Here is a 24,315-nt window from a genome sequence, read left to right on the forward strand (position 1 = left end):
CATGATGCAGAATCTCAATTAGAGTTCCACGATTCTAGCTAAAATGAGAATTAAGATTTTTTTTGTTTAGAATAAAGATCACGATTCTCGCGGCGTAACATCTTTTACATTACACAAATAAAAAATTATATATTACATTAAAATTATTTTTTAAACTGTCGTTTTGGTTTTCGGCACCAAAATTTCCATTCAGTGCACCTTTAAACAACAAAACCCTTCACCCATGTCAAAATGAAGGTCTGCCTTATTTACATAGACAGATCCCCGCTCTGTGTGCTTTACATCTAGTGTCTGGCACCCGTAGATCGGCTTCTTCTGTGTATATGCAACCCCTGCAGGCACAAGTGCAGATTCACACACATTGATATAGAGGGCTCGCATGAGGAAACAACTCTCCTAGTCCTGAGGGAGAAGTCGAGGCGGAGCTCTATCATCTGTATGCTGCCATGCATAGGCACCAGGAAAGGAAAACAAAGTTATGATACAATTTTCTGTTTTTTTTCTTAGTTTTGGATAGAGTAGAGAGAAATTACAATGCTAGGTTTTTATTGCAGTGTGTACACCTACGGTATGAGAGAATCACTCGCTCGATCCAGTTACCATATTCAGAGTTAAATGAAAAGAAAATACCAAATTCTGGGTTGTTACCAGAACAGGATTAGGAGGGGAAATCCAATGAGAATATTAGTTCTGCCAACATTTAAAAGGATTCCCCAATTTTAGAGAGATTTCCGCTCACTTCCTGTTTTGGCTATGGAACAGGAAAGGAAGAGCAATCTCTTCAATGAGACAATTGGATTTTTTTTATAATATATATATATATATATATATATATATATATACACACACACGTGAGAGATATAGAGATTATATATATCGTATGTATGTATGTATGTATGTATGTGTATATATATATATATATATATATATATATATATATATATATATATAAATATATATATATATATATATATATATATATATATATATATATATATATATATATATATATATATACACACACACACACACACACACACACACACAATTTTTTTCTTTCAATTTTTTTAAAGCTAGTGCATTTTTCTTCACTAACCTTTTCCTTTGATTTCCCTTCTAAATGTTTTTTTTCTTTGTCTGAATTTCTCACTTCCGGTTCCTCCTCAGTAAGCTGTTCTGGCTGACTAACCCCCAGCCAGATGATGGGGGCAAGCTTACTGAGGAGAAACAGGAAGTGAGAAATTCAGACAAAGAAAAAAACATTTAGAAGGGAATTTGAAGGAAAAGGTAAGTGAACCAACAATGCACTAGCTTAAAGGAACCTATTTAGAAAATAAAAAACAAACCTTTACAACCCCTTTAACTATAAAACAAAACAGCTTGGCATTAGTACTCACCTGTATGGGCACTCCTCGCCTCTTTTACATTCTCCTTTCACCCAAAATGAACAGATGTGTGGACGGTTACGTTTGTAGTAAGGGGTAGTACGAGCCAGTTTTAAGAGCATGTCACTGCTTGATGTGGCTTTGCCTAAAGCTCCAACTGCACGACTGCCATCAGAATTTGAAATCTATCAGGAAATAAAACCGAGGTTTTAAAAGGGCAGAAAACAGGTCTCACTCTGAAATTTCACTGAACACACCAGAACCTTTTCTGATGCAGCTATTCTGTCTAGGGGTTCTAAGGTACAGTTACGATTTTAGCATCTATAAACAAAGTGTTGCAGATGCTATTTTTTATGATAAAAAAAAAAAAAATACATATTAGCAGCTGCAGGCACACCGTGAGATTTTTATCTATTATGCACAAGAACTGCATTTCTTATATTTTCTTTACTATGCTATTTGATCCAGTCTTTTACAACACACAGTTATAAATATACATGCTAGTTTCAAGGATGGCTCTCAAACTTACCTCTCTTTCCATGTTCTGAGTGTAGTATTCTTTGTTCACATCAGACCTAGGCATGTCATCCTTTAGGGAAACTCCAGCATCGCGTACTTGGATTGGCAGTCCTGTAGAAATGTTTTATCTTTGTTATTGTAAGTGATCAAAATAACATTTTATAATATTTTGGGGAAATGCAGTAGAACCCTATGCCATTGTAAATCTAAAGTGAAGCAGCTACACAAAATCAAATAGCTCTGCCAAATTTTGTATTCTGACTTCATAAACTTGATACTAGTATTGCAAATGTAATTCATGTACTGAATACTATTTCACATGTCTATTTTTCCCTACATTTACATACAGACCAAACTGCAGCAAAATTGTCAGTTAGGACTAGTTGTAGCGTTGTATGCATATGGGAAAGTGCTGCTTACAACTAATCATAGAAACCAATGGCTCTGACAAATATGCCAACACTTGCATAAAGACATACATTTCTGGACACAGGTAATCTGCATCCAGGTTCGTACATCAATACATACATTTACATAAATAGCAGCGCATAACAGCGTACAACTATTGATTTCTATGGGGGAGTGTAGGACGGGCCTGTGGCTCTTTAGTGGGAAAATACTTCTGAATTGTATGTTGTATGATCAAAGGCGCCCATGTGCATGAAGGCCTAATACTTCAAATAGGTACTTGGGAAGTTGCAGGAACAGTTTATTTAAAAGAAGATTAAAAACATATATGAATAAAAAAGGCCACCACTTGGTCTGCATGTTAAATGCATAGAAAAATGTTTAGATAACCACAATTTGAAAGGATATGAATAAATTAACCACCTACAATTATAAAAATACTATGTTTTTCATGATATTTGCAAGCTCAGAAACCATCATTTTCTTGTATATAGCCAATGTAAGTAACTGCAGATTATAAATACTCAATATAACCATCTTGCTAAAGTGCCACTCACCATACTCCAGATCTAGTAGACAGGTCTGACAGACATTTTTCAATTTGCTACATGTCTGGCATACCTCCGTCTTCTTAAAGCGCATGCGCACCCCTGGACACCAGCGAAAAACTGTAAATGGTCGAGCACATATCTGAAAAGGCAGAATCAATGCAGTTAAAAGCTGAACTATTCCAATAGAAAAAACACACATAATTTGTATGGCAGTAATGGTTGACAGTTGTAGATTACTGGAAAATGGCTTTGACACAGCCTGAAGTGGAATTTTAGGCAAACGGCACATACAGGGCCAAAAACTCGAACCTGACCAATTTTTATGTGCAAAGAAAAAAACAAAAAAACTGCACTAATTACAGGTACACAAAAATAAAAAATAAATTCTCAGAAATGAACTGAATTTACTAAAATCAAAAAGGCAGCAGCTTGCATGCGATACACAGAGCAATATAGAAAATTAAAGCTGCGCCACTAGACAGAATTGAGAATAAAAAGTCCACTGAAACTTAAATATGTAAAGTCCCAATGTGCACCAATATTGTGCACACAAATGGTCAATCCTGAAGATAAAATCCTTCAAAACTTCAACACCACCGTGACATCAAATGTGTTTTCACACTGAAGTGAAGACCCACCACCAAGTATTAAAGCCGCTTACCAGAAGGGCAAGCTCGATTAGCAATTGGCTATAGCCCAGCCGCGGCCTTTAGAGACTGTAGTGGACTCACAGGGTTAAAAGTTTCCAGATAAAGCTTCCATAGGTCTATGACGAAACGTGTCTGGGAGGACGCGTAGTGACGTCACCACACCAAGGAGGAAGGGCTCTGCTTGTTGCCGGCCGGCATTTGTTTTATGTCCGATGATTTTATCTGCTTTGTAAGTACCCCTTACATCTTTTTTAAATAAATATGTTTTTAAGGAATTACGCTATGGTGCACCTTTTCTCTATCCATGTTCATCTGGACGAGCCTGTGAATGCGCTGGAAGCTTTATCTGTAAACTTTTAACCCTGCGAGTCCAAACCGTACAGGTGATCAAATACCACCAAAAAGAAAGCTCTTTGTGAAAATAAATGGATACAGCATGCGCAAATTGTCAGCTAAATCAAGACAGTGCCGTATCGCAAAAAACGGCCGGGTCATCAAGGGGTAAAACCTTCTGGGGCTGAATTGGTTACAATTCAATAAACAGAAGTTTACAAAAAAAAGGATTTGCAATTCTGATGAGCCAGCTTTATGATTATACACATTCGCCAACAGCGGCATGGTTGTTTCCTGGTTCAGCAAAGCAGCTTATGTCATGTCTCCAGCCTGTTTACTCCATGAGCAAACAATATCTCTGCCCAATGACCAGGAAGTCTGCCCAATCACCATGAATTTGCATGGTGGGAATGCCCAATTTGTCCCTATTGGTCAGATATTAGAACCCAGTTCAAATCTATCCTAGATTTGGACATACCGGATTTCCCGCTACATTTTCTGCTCTATGTCCCCACCATTCCTCTCAGTCATTACAGGAAATGTTTGCTGCCACACCTCTTGAACGCTGCTAGACAACTGATCCAAATTTATTGGAAAAGATCCCAAAGTGCCTAGTTTAGACTGGATTAAGACGGTGACACATATTATAGATGCTGAGGAAAAGATGGGTACATGTAAAGTGAGTGAACTATGAAAAGTTTTATGAAGTCTGGCCAGTGGCCACCTGGATTCATTACAGCTCCATATTCCAGGGTTCTCTTCTGGGGGTTGACCGATATAGTTTTTTTGACCGCCCTTAAGGCCGATATTCTGTAGATTTGTTTTTACACTGTCCTCAAATTTTTTTTTTTTAAAGCACTTTTATTATAAACTTCCCTTGTGACAGTAATAGGCAGTGACAGGTACTCTTTATGGAGGGATCTGGGGTCTAATAAGATAAGCATTTTTTAATACTTTCTATTTTTTAAAACTGGCACCTTTAGAATGAGAATTCATGACATCGCTTCCGGGTTACTAGATCAGTATTTTTTGGGTCTCTTGCCAGCTAGCGGATGTACCGGTTGGTCGCCCAGGTCTACCGGTAGGACAGGAGACCCTGACTGAGCAACGTTCCCCCCCCCCCACTACTTGTGATAACGGGCGAGCAGCTGCTTAGCCGCATCGGGTATTAAAAGAAAGCGGACCGTCTGCTCTAAGAATGGTACCGGGGTGATGCTTTCAGCTGCATGCATCACCCTGGTAAAACCACTTAAAAGCAATATTTGTAAGTTTGCAACCGATACATAAAAAACAAAGTGACTACGGGCCGCCAATAATCGGTCTTCCCAAATGCCCACCACTGCCACAATTAATGCTGACCTTAGTACATCAGTTTAAAGTGGACCTTCAGTCTCGTCCACTACTTTCCTCCTCTGTAGTTATTGCACTGTTTTTTTCAGGCAAAAACATCAGGCTCCTGTCTGCACATGCCTTAGGTGGATAACGTGCACACTGCCCACTGTGCCATAACCTTCCATTCAGAAAAAAAGGGGGCAGGCCAATCACTGCATCATAGGAAGGCTCACCCGCTGAACCAGGAAGATCAGGCGGGCCTCTCGACGTCAGAAAGAACATGTCAGCACAGAGCTTTAGTCGGGGCATGAGGGGATCTCAGCTTGACATTGCTGGATCAGTTGGATGGGTGCGTAATAAAAAAAACACACACACACACACACACACACACACACACACACACACACACACACACACGGGGAGAAAGTCAACGGGTGCACTGAGTGGTAAACAGGCATCCCATTTGTGCTATGTTTATATTTCATTCTCTTTTTCTGTTTGCCCTATTGGTACATGGTTAAGTTTATGGTCACTCTGTGTGCAACTTACTAAATTCTTACAACACTATCTTGTCGCCAGAGTCATGGGAGACATCTTATTATATAACAAGCGTACTATATGAACATGCCTGTGAAACTACCGGAAACCATGGATACTATTAGCACTTTTCCTCAAAATATGTTTGCTTTGTGAGTGCTTGTTTTATTTGAGATATAATTTACTTTTGCCTTTTATGACTTGCTATGCTGAATGGAGGACATGTTCGCTGAATTTTGTAACGTTTTATACTTTTCTATTGTACGAGAATAATAAGCATTACATACTTAAAGTGGTTGTAAACCCACATTTTTGACTTTTGCCTACAGGCAAGCCTATAATAAGGCTTACCTGTAGGTATAAAGAATATCTCCTAAACCTGTACGGTTTAGGAGATATTCCCCTCTCAATGCGCCGCCGATTGCAGCGGCGCAGGGGGGATCCTCGGCTGAAGGGCCGGCATGCCATGAAGGAAATCTCCTGCGCGCGAGTGACGTCATCACCGCTCCAGCCAATAACAGCGCTGGAGCGGCAATAACCGGAAGACACGCTCGGCGTGGACCAGGCAAGTTCCCTACACCTCGTTCCGAGGCAAGTATTTCATAATGAGCTAATATGCGGTGCATACTAGCTCATTATGGCTTTTGCCTTGCAGGTGTAAAAAAAAAAAAAAAAAAACAAGTGGGAATTCTTTCATCAAGATATTTCCATCATTTAGTGACAGTAATAAGACAACCTTCTGCATCTAATTATCAGGATAAACACAAATGTATAAAAACAAATGTATAGGATGCATTCATAATCAGAGTGGATTGTATTTTACCTTGCATTCTTTTCCATACTTCTCTTTGGTCTAGAAAAAAAAAAAACAACACACTGAAATTAATGAAGTTAGATTGCAGGAACGACTAGAATCATGAAGCCTTTAGTTTACTACAAAAATGGATCTGTACAAGAAACTCTTCATTTCAGACCTGTTCCCATTTCAAACCGGAAAAAGAAGGACCAATTACCTTTTCCAGGAAAATTATGTGGCAAACCTTAAAAAAGTAGAAGTCTAGCTAAATCTGTTTGGCTGTACTTCTAGGGATCACGAGAGTGCAGTTCATTTTGCACTCCTGTGACCCGTTTTCAGCAGAGAGCGGACTGAAGTCCGACACCCGTCTAAGCCTCTCAGCAAGCCGCTGAGAGCCCGAGACGGCTGCTCTGCCTCTCCACAGCTCAGCACTCCAATGAGCAAGGACAGAGATGAGCAGAGAGCTGTGACTGGCAGTCTACTGGCTCTAAGCTCGGGGAGCTCTGAAAACCAAGTTTGGCGATGTTCAATCGGTTCTCAGTGCAGAAGCATCGGAGGACCAATGTTGCATCCACCTAGGCAAGGGAAAAAAATAAATAAAAATGTACTTTTAAAATTAGAGCATGTTGTATTCTTCTGTTAATCAAACAACTTTTTTTGCCATATTCATATCAATAAATGTGCCCTTCTTGTGTTACTAAACCTTGGAACATACATTCACTATATCTCGTCTTCCATAGTACACGGAAATGCAATTATTTTAGTAAAATGCTAAATACATTTGCTCATCAGCAGTATATAGCAGGAAAACCTTGCGACTCCTATCAGTTCCTGGTTAATGTTTGTAGGAGTTTTCATACTGCACTGAGCTGTCCTATTAGGATCAAGGACCCCTGACCCTCTGTCTTGGGCAGTGCTGATCACATGCACTCTCCCAAGAAATAAAAAAAACTAGCAATACACACTAAACTGAGCATGTGCAGCCTGACTGTCTTACCCTGTTCTGGAGTCAGTGGAAGGAGGATCTGTGCATACAAGATCAAATAGCCTTTTCACACAATGCAGAAGATAAACCCCTTAGGTTCCACAGCAATCGCATGCATGCTTTACTGCATATACAGACTGATTTTACTGTTGTGGGTTTAGTAACACTGTGTGTATGAAAAAAAGAAAATTTTCTCTGAAACTGACAAAAGTAATTGGCATTCATCATGGTTTCTTACACATTTAACCAATTTATCTGAAAATTGCCTGGACATGCAACACTGCACCCAAAATGAAAACTGGAGTTAGTAATCACCGGTAACTCCTTTTCCAGTAGTCTTCCAGGACAGCCCTTGAGCGATGGAGTCCCTCCCATTAACACAGGAAACACATTGCCAAACAGTTCAAGAGGCGGTCCTTCAGGTCCCTGGTCAGTCGTTTACCAAGAACCAAAGGATGGAACTGAAAAATATAACCACAATAGTTACGTTAATGCATCTACATAACTTAAAAGGGTGGGATCGTGCTGTCCTGGAAGACTACTGGAAAAGGAGTTACCGGTGAGTACTAACTCCAGTTTTCCCCAGTCGTCTTCTAGGACAGCCCTTGATTGAGAGGATCCCCAAGTACTCACCAGATTAGGGTGGGACCACAGCTTGGAGGACTTTTCTCACAAAAGCCTTATCCTGGCTGGACATTAAATCCAGTCTATAATGCCTTGTAAAAGTGGAGAAGCTTGACCACGTGCCTGCTTTACATATTTGCTCCGGGGTGGCACCAGCTTTTTCTACCCAGGATGCCGAAAGTGCCCTTGTGGAATGGGCTTTAACAACCCCAGGAGGATCTTTATTTAGTATTTTATAGCCTTCTGCTATAGCTAGCCTGATCCACCTAGCTATAGTGACCTTGGAAGCTTTTTGTCCCTTACGCTGTCCAGAAAAACAAAGAATCTGCCAGTCTAAAAGGTTTGGTTGCATCTAAGTACTCTAGAATACACCTTCTCACATCCAATATAAGAAACTGCCTTTCTTTATCATTAGAGGCATTCTGGCAAAAAGAAGGGAGAATAATGTCTTGGGACCTAAGGAATTTGGATGCTACCTTCGGCAGTGATTGCCACAAGGAGTACCGTTTTGAAAGTAGTCTTAGGGCCCTTTCACACACATACAAACGGTCCGTTTACGGACTTGTAATGTAACCCTATGGGATTGCAGAGGTTAGCGGATGATGAATCCGCTAACGTCCACAACCATCCGCTTCCGCAAAGATCCGCTTTTGCGGATGGAAGAAAACCCTATTTTTCTTCCGTCCGGCGGAACGGATCGGATGAATACGGACACACGGTCCGTATTCATCCGATTCCCCATAGGGGAGAGCGGAGGAGAGACAGGGCGGTCTCTGCACTGTGTGCGGGGACCGCCCTGTCTGCCGACAGCTCAGCAGGGATTTACAGGGGAATCCCCACTGAGCCAAACGGGCTAACGGAGCAGATCAATACAGATCCGCTCCGTGTGAAAGAGCCCTTAAGGAGGCCTCTGAGATAGGTTCAAATGAAGTTCCCAAGAAGGCTTTGAGGACAACTGACAGGTCCCAAGTTGGATTTACTTTAACTTTAGTTGGTTTCTGTCTAGTGATTGCTTTACAGAACCTGAAAATAGAAAGATGCTTGCAGGAAGATCCTCTTAACACTTAGTGCCGCTATCTGTACTTTAATAGTACTCTGGGTTAACCCCTTGTCTACCCAGTCCTGTAGAAACTGCAAGATATTTGTTATATCCTTGTTAGGTTTTCCCTGGTCCGCCAACCAGGAATTAAATTTTGTACCGTAGATCGCTTGAGTAACCGGTTTTCGACTCTGAAGCAGGGTTTGAATCACTCTGATAGTCCAGTCCTTTGTCTCTCAGACTCTCTTCCTCAGTAACCATGCTGCAAGTTTCAGCATGGGTACTTGAGGGTGCAAGAGGGGTTCCTGTGAGAGGAGGTCTTGTCTGCATGGGAGCCTCAAAAGGTGGTTGATCTGTTAATTTCAGTAATGTTGTGAACCAAGGTCTCTTGGGCCAAAAAGGTGCCACCGGTATTAAACATGTTGCTTCTACCAGAAACTTGGACAAGACCCTCGGAATGAGATGAAGCGGTGGAAACGCAAAGGCTAGACTGAAAGTCCAGGGTATTTGTAATGCATCTACCTCCCATGGTTGATCTCTTGGGCATAGAGAGCAGAAATTCGGAACTTTGGTATTCTCCTTGGTTGCAAACAAGTCTATCTCTAGGGTCCCCCAGTGAGTTGTTATGAGATTGAAGACTTCCATATGTAGAGACCATTCTTGATTCAAAACTAGTTGTCGACTGAAGAAGTCTGCAGTGTTGTTCTGTTTGCCCCTCAAGTATATTGCGAAGATGGACTTTAGATGAATCTCTGCCCATTGAAACATCTGTTTTGCTACTAACATTAAACAAGGACTTCTGGTACCTCCCTGCTTGTTTACATAAGCTACTGCCATCATGTTGTCTGATCGGACATGAAGGTAGTGACTTTGTAGTTTGTCCTGGAATACTAGTAGAGCTCTTAGGATTGCTGGTAACTCCTTCCAATTGGAAGAAAACCTTCCTTCTGGTGTCCACCTGCCTTGTGCCCAGAAGGTGTTGAGATGGGCTCCCCAGCCCCAACTGACCCAGAGAACCCCTTTGTTTAGGTTCTCTCTGTCCTTCCACCACCAGAGCAAATGTTTTACCTTGGTGGGGAGCGATACAGATTCTTCTAGATCTTTTTCCTTCATTTGTTCCAACAGGAAATTCTGTAGATCTCTCTGGTGGAACCTGGGCCATTGCACAGCTGGGATGGCTGCAGTCATCAGACCAACTTCCTGACATGACCTCCCTTACTGTGCAATAGTGACGAAGGGACTTGAAGGGTTTGAAGAAGGGACATCCTCTGATGTAGGTTGGATATCTTTTCTTCCGGCAAAACTATCTTTTGTTCCACAGATAGTATTTTGTAACCCAAGTACTGAATGTTCTGTGTTGGAGTTGTTTTGGATTTTTCTAGACTGACAATCCACCCCAAGCATCTCAGGTTGTGTTGCGTCAATTCTAGATCTTGGCAGAGTTGCTTCTCTGAATGGGCTGTGAAGTAAATTGTCCAGGTATAGAATGATTGAGACTGACTGAAGCCTCAAGGGATTTAGTGCCTCTCCAAGAACATTTGAAAAAATTTGTGGAGACGACAGGCCGAAGGCAGAGCTCTGCACTGAAAGTGATAAATCTTTGTATCTATCTGAATCGCCATGCGAAGGAATTTCCGACATTCCTTTCTTATAGGGATATGTAGATAGGCGTCCCTTAAATCCAGGGTTGCCATAAATACTTATTTTTGAAGAAGATTTCTTATCGAATAAATTGACTCCATCCGATATCTCTTGTAACGGATGGAGAGATTCAGGGTCGGAGGTTCATAATCAGTCTGAACTTTCCTGAGGGCTTTTTTACTACAAAAATGTGCGAGTAGAAACTCTCCCCCTGTTTGTGAATAGGCACTGGTGTCAATATTTCTTGATCCACCATGTCTCCTATTAATAAGGGTAAAGCCTTGGCTTTCTCTGAGTGACTTGGTAATTTTGTCACCAGAAACTTGGATGGCGGTTCGCTGTGGAATTCCAGTGTGTAACCTCTTTTGAGGATTGATGTTTAGAACCAATTTGTTCTAGGTTGTTTTTTCCCCACTGGGGAAGAAAGTTCTTGAATCTTCCTCCCACAGGGACCCCAACGTCACTGGGGCTTGGGCTCTTGACCGGGGCGATTAAAAAGTATGCCCCCTCTCCCTCTTTGCCCTGCCCAATGTTTTTTGGGCTTGAATTCTTTCCCTGTTTTTTCAGATTCCTTAGGGGGACAAAAAACTTTTTCTGAAAATGTTTATTTTTGATGGGAAAATATTTATGTTTGTCCGTCGTTCTCTCCAGGGCGGTCTCTAGTTCAGGCCCGAAGACTAGGTCTCCAGTGAAGGGGACACTGCATAGCTGCGTCTTGGATGCTGTGTCACCCGTCCACGTCTTCTGGCTGCCACTGAAAGAGCCGCAGACTTGGCTGTAAACTTTAAAGCATCAGTCGCAGCATCCGATATAAAACTGGCTGCTTTGAAGAGCATAGGGAATGTCTTTAGAAGATCTTCCCTAGGAGTACCTGCTTTGAGGTGTTCTTCCAACTGAGATAACCAGAACTCTAGGTTCCTAGCAACACAGAAAGTGGTTAATGCTGGTTTTAGCCCTGCCATAGAAGCATCCCAGGCTCTTTTTAGGACGTCAGTCTTCCTATCCATTGGGTACTTTATATGACCTATATCTTCAAAGGCCAGATCCGGCTGTTTAGATACCTTGAAAAGTGGGGCATCAAGTTTTGGACTTTTGTTCCAGACTGCCTCTAGGTTCTCGTCGAAGGGAAACCTTCTCTTGAGAGAGTTTGGGAAGAAGGCTTTTTTTATCCGGCTCAGCCCATTCTTTGCGAACTAGATCAGAGAGCATACTATGAATAGGAAACACTCGGGCCTTCTTTCTACCCAGGGCAGCATACATTTTGTCATGCCTGGATAATAGAGTTTCTTCCTCCTTGATCTCCAGTGTATCATAGATGGCACTGAAGGGACACCCGTGCTGCCATCGCTATAGTTTCCTGGGACAGTGACCCCTGATGGAGTAACTATGCCCAGCCACCACACTTAGCCTACAAACAACACCAGTACAGGGCATGCCCAGCAGCCTACCTGGGTTAAGCTGGTGCCTACGTCCTCCGGAGTGTCCTGGGGATTAGCCTCCATGGTGACCCCTTCGTATCGCACCGCTAGTCCGATGTTGCTGGACGCTGGTCAGGGATGTGTAGGCCCAGCGTGGCTTTTTCAAACCTCCACGCGCCATCAGGAGACCCAGAACCGGAAGTCTCGGCGCACAGTGATGATGCGATTCTGCCGGAAATGACGCATCAGTGTCTCCGACCCCCACCGCGATCGCGGCAAAGAGCTGGCAAATGGAGATCCACTCACCCACTCCTGGGGGAACCGCGTCATTCTGCCAACTGGCTCACATCGGCACCGGGAGGAGGAGAAAACGGGTCTGCTCCGGTGTTGCTGGACAGTACCCGAGCCCAGCACCAAAAAGGTGCGACTTCCCAGGAGCCGAACGGATGGGACCTAGTCCTCCTATATGGCCTCCCTTCCCTGCAGGCAGCCCCTGAGAGATGAAGTCCTTCAGCATGTTCCTCTGGCAACATGTTCCTCCGATGGAGGAAACACAATGACTGACCAGGGACCTGAGGGACCGCCTCTTGAACTGTTTGGCAATGTGTTTCCTGTGTCGATGGGAGGGACTCCATCTCTCAAGGGCTGTCCAGGAAGACTGGGGAAATTTGTATCTTTCTTTTTCCCCCCCACACAAATGTTTTCCTTTTAGTGGTATTTGATCACCTTTAGGTTAACTTTTTGCTATATAGAGGACCAGGGTAGAGCAAAATCTTGGAGGTATTGATTCCTTCAATGTCACACAATTAATATAACCAATTGTTTAATAAGGTCTTACCATTCGGATATATGGATTCTCTCCCAGGCATGTCTGACAAAGAATTGGAAAGTCCTAAGAAAACACCAATAGGAAATAGATAATAGGTTAATTTATATGAAAAATAAAAATGTAACATATTACAGCATACCAGTTCTTAGAAGTAGTGTCAGCGTTTGTTTTTCTTTTTTTTTCATGCCTTTCCTCCATTATTTTCACCTAGCGATTCTGTCAGAAACACCTTCCTAGGGTGACAACACATACTAAAATAACTAACCACTTCAATACAGGGAACTTTTGCCCCCTTCCTGTCCAGGTTAATATTCAGCACTGTCACACTTTGAATGACAATTGTGCGTTCATGCTACACTGTACCCATATAAAATTTGTATCAGTTTTTGACAGATAGATCTTTCTTTTGATGGTAATCACCACTGAGGTTTTATTTTTTGCTAAACAAACAAACCAAAAAAAAGTTAGTCTTAGTTTTTGTTACACAATTTTGCAGTAAAATTTTCTCCTTCACCGATATGCTCGGATGAGGCTGCAATCACTGAACACGCTATTCTGGGAGGAAGTCCATGGATGCCCTCCCAAAACTGGACAATCGCACTGTAGCCATCTTTTGGCTATAGCACAGTCAGTAACTCGTTAAAATGATTGTAAAGGCTTGTTTTTTTTTTTTTGTTATGTTTTTTAAATAACAAACATGTTATACTTGCCTCCTCTGTGCAGTTGGTTTTGCACAGAGCAGCCCAGATACTCCTCTTCTAGGGTCCCTCTTTGCTGCTCCTAGCCCCTCCCTCCTTTGAGTGCCGCTCATCCAGCAGCTTGCTACAGGGCGGCACCCAAGCCGAGTCAGAGCTCTGTTAATCCATTCAAACACGGAGCCCTGACCTGGCCATCCTACTCTCTCGATTGACAGCCAGGGGAGCCAATGACGCCACTGCTCTGTCTTAGCCAATCAGGAGGAGTGTCCTGAATGGCTGAGGGGTTCGTGGACATCACTGAAGAGACAAGGGGTTCAGGTAGGTAATTAAGGGGTGCAGGGGGGCTGATACACAGAAAGTTTTTTTATCTTAATACATAAAATGCATTAAGATAAAAACCTTCTACCTTTACAACTCTTTTAAAAAGGGTTATTAAACCCAGGACCCTGAATTCACTATATCTGGTTTTCCACAGTGCGCAGAACATGGAAATGTAATTATTTTTAGAAATATAAACTGCTCAATACCCTTTTTCATCAGCAGTATATAGCAGTCTTGTCACTTCTATTAGTGTCTGGTTAAAGCTTGTAGAAGGAGTTTTCATTCTACTCTGACTGACCTATGAGGCTGTAGGACTCCTGACCCTCTATGAACAGTGCTGATTGGCCCTGTGCCGATCACATGCACCCTTCCCAAGGAAGAAAATAAAACTCTAGCAATACACACCAAACTGAGCAAGTGCAGAGTGACTCCAAAGGTTCTGTCTTATTAGGAGATTGGGGACAGTGGAAAAGGTGAAAGATCAAATAGAATGCAGCCGCCGCGCCCCAAATTACATCAATGGAGCTGCCTGCAGGAGATGCAGGTAACACCTTTGCAGCTTAATACAGCCTGTAGTATGCATGATCGTTTAGACTTGAAGTTGCACCCCCCCCCCCCCCCCCATCAAAAATATGTGGTTATCAGGGGTTTAAACTAGGGCTGCAACTAACAATTCTTTTCAAAATCGATTAGTTGGCCGGTTTATTGTTTCGATTAATCGGATAATAGCCTTAAAACATTTTTTTTTATATTTTTTTTGGGCCAATTTGTTGTTGGGCAGATTACAAAACACAAATTGACGCAAAAACACATTACATGCTTTTCTGCAGCTTCTCCATTGAAGTATATTGAACAAAAGAAAAAAAATAGCACAGTTTTGCGTTAAAAAGTCCTTGCCCTTTCCAAATACGCAGCAGCTGTAAAAAAATCATGGATGTGAACGTGTCCCATAGGAAACCATGTAAATGAACTGTAGTGTGTTTCTGCAAAAAGCACCAAAAAAAACAGAGGTGTGAACCCAGGCCTGAGATGTTTAGTAACATAATGGGGTTAAAAAAAAAAAGAAAAAAAAAAAAAGAAAAAAAAGAGCAAATAATCGCTACTGTAAGGGGTTCATTTTTTTACTGTGGGACAGTGAAAGTAATATTTACAGTAGCGATTTGCTTTTTTGTACTATAAAGGGCCAATTTTTGTTTTTTTTTAACCCTATTATGTTACTGCCTGATCTATTATGAAAATTGTAATCGATTAATTTCATAATCGATTAGCCGTTTCGGCCCTAGTTTAAACAGACCACTATATTATCCCCTGAAGCACGTGAAGCTGGCAGGAAGGGAGAGGCTGAGAAGCCAGCAATTGCACAGGAGCCACAGGATATAGGGGTGAGGGGGCATTGGTGCTGCAGGGGATCGGCAAGGAAGAACAGTAAGAGTGTGGAGGGAGTGCATTTTAGCCAAGCGCAGGCAGGGATGTAGAGGAGCAGGAGGAAAAAGGGCAGAGAAGTGGTGTGTGCATGTCACATTTTAGGTGAATAGCCCTGATCAGCAGCTTGTTAGACGCTAGTCAGAGCTATTGGTTTGTTCAGCAGTCTGCTAAACAATTTTGCTATATGCTCATGGTTAGTTCAGTGACCACAAACTTATAGCAAAAGGAGGATTGCAAAGTCCAAACATCGCACGGACCAGGCAGCAAAGGGGTTAAGTAACAATTTATTTATTTTTGTTTTAACTAGAATTATGTGTCACATTCGCTATGTGGCAGAAAATGTATTCAGTACCTTTTCCCCAGGATTGTGAACGCAGTGACCGAGTTGCTTTGAGTTCAACATAATTTTTGGTATATGGCCAAACCGTCCTGTTCACAATGCAGGATGGCATGAACATTAGCAGAGGCTGGATGATCCCAGCCTCCGGTGCTCTCCGATATTAACCAACAGTCCTCCAAACTTGGGGATAAGGAAAGGACACACTCGACGCACAATTTTGTTTTTAGACCACAGAAAACACTACTATTCTTGAGTCGGCTGCTGTTAGAAATCACAGGGCCCTGTACATCCTACCTGTTTTTCCAAAGCTGAAACCAGATTAGAAGAATTCTTCATAAACAACAGACCAACATTCTCACCAATAACCATGCCAAATTTCCAAAGACCTGGTATCTACGGATCACATCTAGCCATCCTGCCCTTTCAGTATAGCACTTGATTGTTCATCAGGGACCCATATGGCGATTGGGAATCCTCAGCATCCTGTCACCCCACCTCTTCTCTATCCTTTCATACAGCTATGGCTTTTTTTGGGGTTATTAGCTTTTCGGACCCTGTTAGTCAGCTGGTTTTGAGCTGACACCATTTCTTTGACCCTGACCCCAGGCCTTACAATTTAAAGGGATTGTAAAGACTCAAGAAGGTTTTTCACCTTAAAGGGTAAGCTCACCTTTACAGATAACGCTGTAAGGTGAACTTACACTGGACCCCCTCCCGCTGTCCAGCGATCTCCCATTCTGACACATCGTACAGCTGCTTTACCAGTCCGGGGATTACAAATCCCATTGGCTTAATCTCCTAAACGTATCTCGTAAAAGGTATGTATAGGAGGCATTCTAATTGGCCGGCGCCATCACATGGGCAGCGCTGACCAATCAGAACCTGCGTAGCCCGGTAAAGCAGCTATATGATGTGTCAGAACGGGTGATCGTGGGACTCCAGGTTAGCAGGACCGGGTGTGATGGGGAGGGGGTCCGGTGTAAGCTCACCTTACAGATTTCTTTTTTTTTTTTTAACTCACAATTGCGCGGTTGTGAGACGTGGCTCCCAAACAAAATTAAGCGTCAATTTTGAAAAAAAAATAAAAAATGCAATATTTTTTACTATAATAAATATAAAAAACATTTTTTTTCCCTCAGTTTAGGCCGATACGTGATCTTCTACATATTTTTGGTAAATGAAAACACAATAAGCGTTTGATTGGTTTGAGCAAAAGTTATAGCGTCTACAAAATAGGGGATCGTTTTATGGCATTTTTAATATTTTTTTTCTTTTACTAGTAATGGCGGCGATCAGCGATTGTTATTGTGACTGCGACATTATGGCGGACACATCGGACACTTTTGGCGCTATTTTGGGACCATTCACATTTATACAGCGACAGTGCTATAAAAATGCATTGATTACTGTGTAAATGTGTCTGGCAGTGAAGGGGTTAACCACTTGGGGGCTAGGAAGGGGTTAAGTGTGTCCTAGGGAGTGATTTTGTTATGGGGCATGGCTACGAGTGACACGTCACTGATCGCTGCTCCCGATGAGAGGGAGCATACGATTAGTGTCAGTAGGCAGAACTGGGGGATGATTGTTTACACTTGCCTCTCCCCGTTCTGCAGCTCTGTGACCCGATCATGGGACACTGGCAAACAGAATCCGCGGGTTCTGTGGGCACGGAGGCAAATTCAAAGTGACGTAAATATACGTTGATTTGCCTGTCCGTGCCATTCTGCCAACATATATGTACAGAAGCCAGTCGTTAACCGGTTAAAGCGGGAGTTCACCCATAATTTTTTTTTTACCTTAGATTGATGCTCATTTTGTCTAGGGGAATCGGCTAGTTAATTTAAAATCTAAGCTGTACTTACCGTTGTAGAGAGATCTTCTCTGCCGCTTCCGGGTATGGTCTTCGGGACTGGGCGTTCCCATTTTAAATGACAGTCTTCCGACGGTCGCATCCATTGCGTCACGAGTAGCCGAAAGAAGCCGAACGTCGTGCGCCTCTATACTGCGCCTGCACACCGACGTACGGCTACTTTCGGAAAATCATGACGCGATGGATGCGACCGTCGGAAAGCCTGTCGGAAGACTGTCAATCAAAATAGGAACGCCCAGTTCCGCAGCCCATATCCGGAAGCGGCGGAGAAGATCGCTCTCTACAACGGTAAGTACAGCTTCGATTTTAAAACTAGCCGATTCCCCTAGACCAGGGGTCTCAAACTGGCGGCCCTCCAGCTGTTGCGAAACTACAAGTCCCATCATGCCTCTGCCTGTGGGAGTCATGCTTGTAACTGTCAGCCTTGCAATGCCTCATGGGACTTGTAGTTTCGCAACATCTGGAGGGCCGCCAGTTTGAGACCCCTGCCCTAGACAAAATGAGCATGAATCTAAGGTTAAAAAATGGTATTTCCAGGTGAACCTCCACTTTAAAATTACGGAAAACTGTTACCGTAATTTTCCTTTCCTGGCCGCTCATCATGTCAGCCTAGGGTTCGTAGGATGACATGTAAGGATGAGCTCAGGCATGTTTGCAAATCCACTAGCCCGCCGCCCAGCAGGAAGCGGACACTCCGCAGCGCTAATCACCGACAGTGAGACATTTCCCGATCCGTGGCTGCACAGATCGAGAAATGTCTCGCTGCCTGCGAATAGCACTATGCGGGGTCAGCTTCCTGGCGAGCGGATTTGCGAACATGCCTGAGCTCATCCTTACTGACACGATTTGCCCCAGGAATACGGAAAATTGTTAGCGTACTCACCGTAATTTTCTTTTCCTGAGAGATCATCATGTCCCCCCATTTCTTCCTATAGCTCCTCAAAATTGGGACTACTGCATTTTTTTAACGTTTTTAGTGCTGCACTTCCTTCCTCCCTCCCCATGGTCATAGAGGCGCACTGTCGTATTCTGCACATGCGTGTCTTTAGGATCCAGCAAAGAGCTGCAGCATTTCTGTTCAGCGCAGTGGGTAGGGTGCCCCAGATATGCACACATGGCACAGGTATCAAGGTACCAGTCTTCAGCAGGGCGTACACATGCACTAGATACCCCTCACACAAGTGCAGATTTCTGGGGTTCCAAAGACGATGGGAGATTTTCAAAGATGGTAGCGTGAGACCAAAACACCAGGGGACTGAAGTTCCATATTAAACTAGTATGGGGTTGGGCAAGGTCCTCACAGCATACATTACATACTGGTAAGCGAAATTATGAGCGAAGCAAGCCACAATCACACCCCAGGGATAGATCATATCACATAGAGCGCACAGGTCCCTGTACACCTAGAACAAAGGGCAAACCTCGAGGGCCCAGCACTACACATAATGCACACTACTCGTCCCATCATACTGGCCACCATGTGTGCATACAGGCGAGCTGAGGCCTACAAGTCAGGCTTCACCGAGCCCAGCTCATCGTGTCACTGCCTATTATTCCCCGAAATGCCTGACCACACGCCGTCACCCTTTACACCCCTCTACTTACCGCGTCCTCCCAGTTTTGCCGGTTGTAAGTATTTGATCCAAGGGACGTAGCCATCTTGCCTAGCTAATCCCCCTCGGTAACCGGCCGCTCAGCCCGTATTCTACGCATGCGCCAAGCGCCACTACCCACGTACAATTGCTGCAGCGTTAGGACAACGACGCTCTACGTTCCATAGCGTGTTTCATATAGCGCCCTCGTGCGGCACCAGATCGTATTTCTACAAGTTGTGGTCATTGATACACAGGGAGAAACTCCTGCACTACAGTATATTAAATCTTGGTGGTATACAGTACTAAAGTACTAATAAATACACTAAAGTACAATAAATACACTAAAGTACTAATAAAAACACTAAAGTACTAATAAATACTTCAGCCCAGAAGGATTTACCCCCTTAATGGGCAGGCCATTTTTTTTGCGATTAACTGACAATTGCGCGGCCGTGCGACGCTGTGCCCAAACAAAATTGATGTCCTTTTTTCCCCCACAAATAGAGATTTCTTTTTGTGGTATTAGATCATCTCTGCGGTTTCTATTTTTTGCACTATATGCAAAGAAAGAGCGACAATTTTGAAAAAAATATATATATTTTTTACTTTTTGCTATAATAAATATTCCCCAAAAATAAATAAAAAAAAATTCCCTCAGTTTAGACCGATATGTATTGTTCTACATATTTTTGGTAAAAAAATGTCAATAAGCATATATTTATTTGTTTGCGCATTTTTTTTTTTTTTTTTAAATCAGAAACAAGTTTTTTAAAGAACAAATGTTTCACAGTATATTTACTACAGTATATTTTTTACTTTTTGCTATAATACATATTCCAAAAAAAATAATATATATATATCCAGCGGGTGTGGACATTTTCCTGGCATCAGTGGGACTAAACAGCTGGTATTAGAGGGAGGAATAGTGCCCCATCGTTGGAATCATAGGGAGGAATAATGCCCCATTAGTGGTGTCAGTGGGATAAATGGTGCTCCACTGTCGGTGTCAGATGGTAGAATAGTGTCTCGTATCAGTGGGAGGGATAGTGCCCCAAGGGCCGGAAAAAGGCAAGCAAAGGGCCGCATCCGGCCCTCGGGCCGCAGTTTGGAGACCACTGGTTTAGGCCAATATGTATTCTGCTACATATTTTTGGTATATATATATATATATATATATCCAGCGGGGGTGGACATTTTCCTGGCATCAGTGGGACTAAACATCTGGTATTAGGGGGCGGAATAGTGCCCCATCGTTGGTATCATAGGGAGGAATAATGCCCCATTAGTGGTGTCAGTGGGAGAAATGGTGCTCCACTGTCGGTGTCAGATGGTAGAATAGTAACTCGTATCAGTGGGAGGGATAGTGCCCCAAGGGACGGATAAAGGCAAGCAAAGAGCCGCATCCGGCCCTCGGGCCTCAGTTTGGAGACCACTGGTTTAGGCCAATATGTATTCTGATACATATTTTTGGTAAATAAAATGGCAATAAGCATTTGTTGATTGGTTTACGCAAAAGTTATAGCGTCTACAAAAAAAGGGGAAAGATTTAGGGACTTGTGATTTTTTTTTTTTGTGATTTTTTTTTTAAATAGTTTTTACTAGTAATGGTGGGTATCAGCAATTTTTAGCAGGACTGCGACATTGCGGCAGACAAATCTAACCCTAAGTGACACTTTTTGGTGACCAGTGAGACCAATACAGTGATCAGTGCTATAAAAATGCACTGATCACTAAATGGCACTGACAGGGAAGGGGTTAACACTAGGGGTGCTCAGAGGGTTAAGTGTTCCTTAGGGAGGTGTTTCTAATGCCCTGTACACACGATCGGTTCAACCGATGAAAACGGTCTGATGGATTTTTTCATCAGATATCCGATGAAGCTGACTTTCATCAGTCTTGCCTACACACCATCAGTTAAAAAAACGATCGTGTCAGAACGCGGTGACGAAAAACACATCGACGTGCTGAGAAAAATTAAGTTTTCCGAGCATGCGTCAACTTTATTCTGAGCATGCGTTGATTTTTAACTGATGGATTTCCCCACAGACGATCGTTTTTTTCTATCGGTTTTTTAACCATCAGATCATTTTAAAACAAGTTCTACGTTTTTTCACCGATGGGAAAAAAACGATGGGGCCCACACACGATCGGTTCGTCTGATGAAAACGGACCGTTTTCATCAGACGAACCGATCGTGTGTACGCGGCATAACTTTCAGGGGGACAGACTGACTGGCAGTAGAGAGAGATCACTGTTCCTGATCATTAGGAACAGCAGATCTCTCTCTCCTCCCTTGTCAGAATGGGGATCCGCCTTGTTTACATAGGCAGATCCCCGTTTTGCCTCTCATTACCACGATCGCCGGTGGCGGGCGGACAGAAAGTATGTGCGGAAGATGGTAGGCATGTGGTTAAATGAGTGACAGCAGCTACTATTTATGTGACATAACCATAGAGTATCTCAATTAAATATAAAAAACTTGTGCTAATCAGAATATGGACCATCAATACTATATTAACAAAATAAAAAAATGAGGATTTATATGTGAGATCTGGCATCAAATCTCACATGTACACTTGAATGCAATAAAAAAATTGTCCCTTTAAGGCCGTTGGGCAGAAGTGACGCTTGAGGTTGCTCCCGTCATCCAATGGCATAGAGTCAAGTGGGGGCCATCATTCCCTAACTCGACTTTCTGCCACTCAGCATCGGATCGTCACTGCCTCTACCGATGGATCCGGTAAGTGGCGGAGACAACTGGGACGCATCAGGAGGGGAGTGGGCATCTCTCCCGCCCCCGTTAAAAGTGATCTTGCGGTAAATCCACCATGGAGACCATTTGTATCTAAAAGCGGACCGCCCGCTGTTGAAGAAAATACCGGGGTTATGGCAGCTATCTGCTGCCATAACCCCGGTAGTTAACATCAAAGTAGCGACGTAAATCCACGGTGGGCGGTCCAGGAGTGGATTTTGATACTTACTCATCCCGCTGCCCACACCACCATTTTCCATTGTACAGTACAGTACTGTATTTTAGGGCACCAATGTTGAAGGGCTTTAATTTACTTCAAGCAGGTTTTGCATTCACAAACAAATATGCGATAAGTTAAGCAAACACTGGTTGTAAAGGTTCAGTTTATTTTTGTTTATAGCGCAAAAAATAAAAACCGCAGAGATGATCAAATGCCACCGAAAGAAATCTCTATTTGTGGGGAAAAAAGGACGTCAATTTTGTTTGGGAGCCACGTTGCATTGTCATTCAAAGCGTGACAGTGCTGAAAGCTGAAATTTCGCCTGGGCAGGAAGGGGCTATATGTGCCCAGTAAGCAAGTGGTTAAAAGTCAGCAGCTGCAGTATTTGTAGCTGGTGACTTAAAAAAAAATAAAAAATTCCAGCGGAACTCCGCTTGAAAGTAAAGGCAAAATTTTGTTTTTCTTCATTTTATTTTTATGACATACTAGTTCTACATTCACCTCACAAGTATTTATGGGAGGGATCGACTAAAAAGAATATAATGGTTCTCCATTACAGAACTCTTGCTGTATATGTGTATTGCACTTTAGTGCAATTACTGTTTTCTGGTAAGAAACATTGTTACTACATTGTGCTCCAGCAAGGATAGCGGAAGTCATCGTTGCAGTGCGGTGGCACGCTATTGATCAAAGACATGAGTGAGGAGTTTCCTCAGCACATGAGGGAAGTGTTAGCCTCCGACTGCGCAAGTGCAGCGCCTGCTCAGTTGAGGTCGGAACCTATCAGCTAGGGGACTATCTCGACAAGACACCGTGTTGTCACTTTGTCGGCCACATGCGCACACATGCGAGCACCAAGATGGCGGCGGATCCGGAACAACTGGAGGAGATGTGAGCAGTTAGAAGTATAATGAATTATGGGGAGCACGGGTGTCCGCATACATTGTATGTGATATGTACGCCTAATATGCGAAGTGCTAGCACTGTCACCCGATCCTTATATAATTGTATGGCTCCTGTATACATGCTCTGTATAGGGTAGACAGGGCTAGATGTATGTACTGGGTAACATCTCGCCGGTTGTGATCTATACAGATTGTGGGGAGTACAACGACTTTCTATATAGGTTTTACTTGTTTTACTGTCATTCTGAACATCCCTTTACCATTTATGTATATCTAGAACATTTGCGTGTGCCCAGGAACACCCTTATCACCCTGTGCTGTGCCAATTCCCCCTGCTTCCTGGTGCCCCATGTCTCACCCCTGTAGTGCTTCCTTCCGCTCCTGTGGGGATGATGATGATATGAATGAACACAGTGTCCGACTGCGCAAAATTGCGTACCTGTACGTGATTTGGTGTAGGGGGCGCGCACTGCTCCCACTATGATTGGATACAGCAGGAACCAATCAGCAGGTCCGTCGGCCACGATTGCCGCCACGACCTGCCAATCATTCAGGGGAGACACTGATCTGTCAGCGAGGAAAAGAGAGATCTTCTGTTTGGATCTCTGTTTTCCTTCAATGTCACAGTCCTGCAAAAAATTGCAGATCACTGCCGTTACCAGTAAAAAAAATAAAAAAATGCCATAAATCTAACCCATAGTTTTGTAGAGCTAATAACTTTTGCACAAACGAATCAAACGCTTATTGGGATCCCCCCCCCCAAAAAAAGTAGCAGAATACGTTTTGATTTTTTTTATTAGGAATGTTTTATAGCAGAAAGTAAGGAATATTATTTTTTATTCAAAATTGCTGCTGTTTTTTTTGGTTTATAGAGCAACAAAAAATCGCAGAGGTGAAAAAAAAATGGGCATCAATTTTATTTGAGCACGTCACATGACCTCTCACAATTGTCAGTTAAAGGGGAGTTCCAGCCAATATTTATGTTTATTAAAAGTCAGCAGCTACAAAAAGTGTAGCTGCTGGCTTTTAATAAACAGACACTTACCTGCTCCAGCGTTCCAGCATCGCGCCGGCCGGGGCTCCGCTCCTCTCCCCCCCTCCCCGGCCGGTGTCTTCATTGTCACTGTGGGCACCCGGCCGTG

The 24,315-nt window shown here is 43.0% G+C and overlaps 2 protein-coding genes across 3 annotated transcripts in view; one reads left to right on the top strand and one right to left on the bottom strand.

Annotated features, from left to right (window-relative positions):
* The window catches only part of RBM22 (RNA binding motif protein 22), a 38,271-nt gene extending 18,824 nt beyond the window's left edge, over positions 1 to 19,447 (bottom strand). The window contains exons 1-6 of the mRNA XM_040353677.1: positions 19,307 to 19,447; positions 13,057 to 13,110; positions 6,539 to 6,568; positions 2,870 to 3,002; positions 1,915 to 2,015; positions 1,398 to 1,570 (exon numbers count right to left, since the gene is read on the bottom strand). Coding sequence (XP_040209611.1) covers positions 1,398 to 1,570; positions 1,915 to 2,015; positions 2,870 to 3,002; positions 6,539 to 6,568; positions 13,057 to 13,110; positions 19,307 to 19,360 — 545 coding nt within the window. The 5' untranslated portion in view covers positions 19,361 to 19,447. The remainder of the gene's footprint in view (positions 1 to 1,397; positions 1,571 to 1,914; positions 2,016 to 2,869; positions 3,003 to 6,538; positions 6,569 to 13,056; positions 13,111 to 19,306) is intronic.
* A 3,579-nt stretch (positions 19,448 to 23,026) lies between these two features.
* The window catches only part of RIOK1 (RIO kinase 1), a 59,495-nt gene continuing 58,206 nt past the window's right edge, over positions 23,027 to 24,315 (top strand). The window contains exon 1 of one of the 2 annotated variants that reach the window (XM_040353679.1): positions 23,027 to 23,213. In XM_040353679.1, the coding sequence (XP_040209613.1) occupies positions 23,179 to 23,213 (35 nt within the window). In that variant the 5' untranslated portion in view covers positions 23,027 to 23,178. The remainder of the gene's footprint in view (positions 23,214 to 24,315) is intronic. The other variant, XM_040353678.1, reaches the window with a different exon arrangement.

Source organism: Rana temporaria, chromosome 5 (assembly GCF_905171775.1).
Source record: "Rana temporaria chromosome 5, aRanTem1.1, whole genome shotgun sequence".
Taxonomy (NCBI): domain Eukaryota; kingdom Metazoa; phylum Chordata; class Amphibia; order Anura; family Ranidae; genus Rana; species Rana temporaria.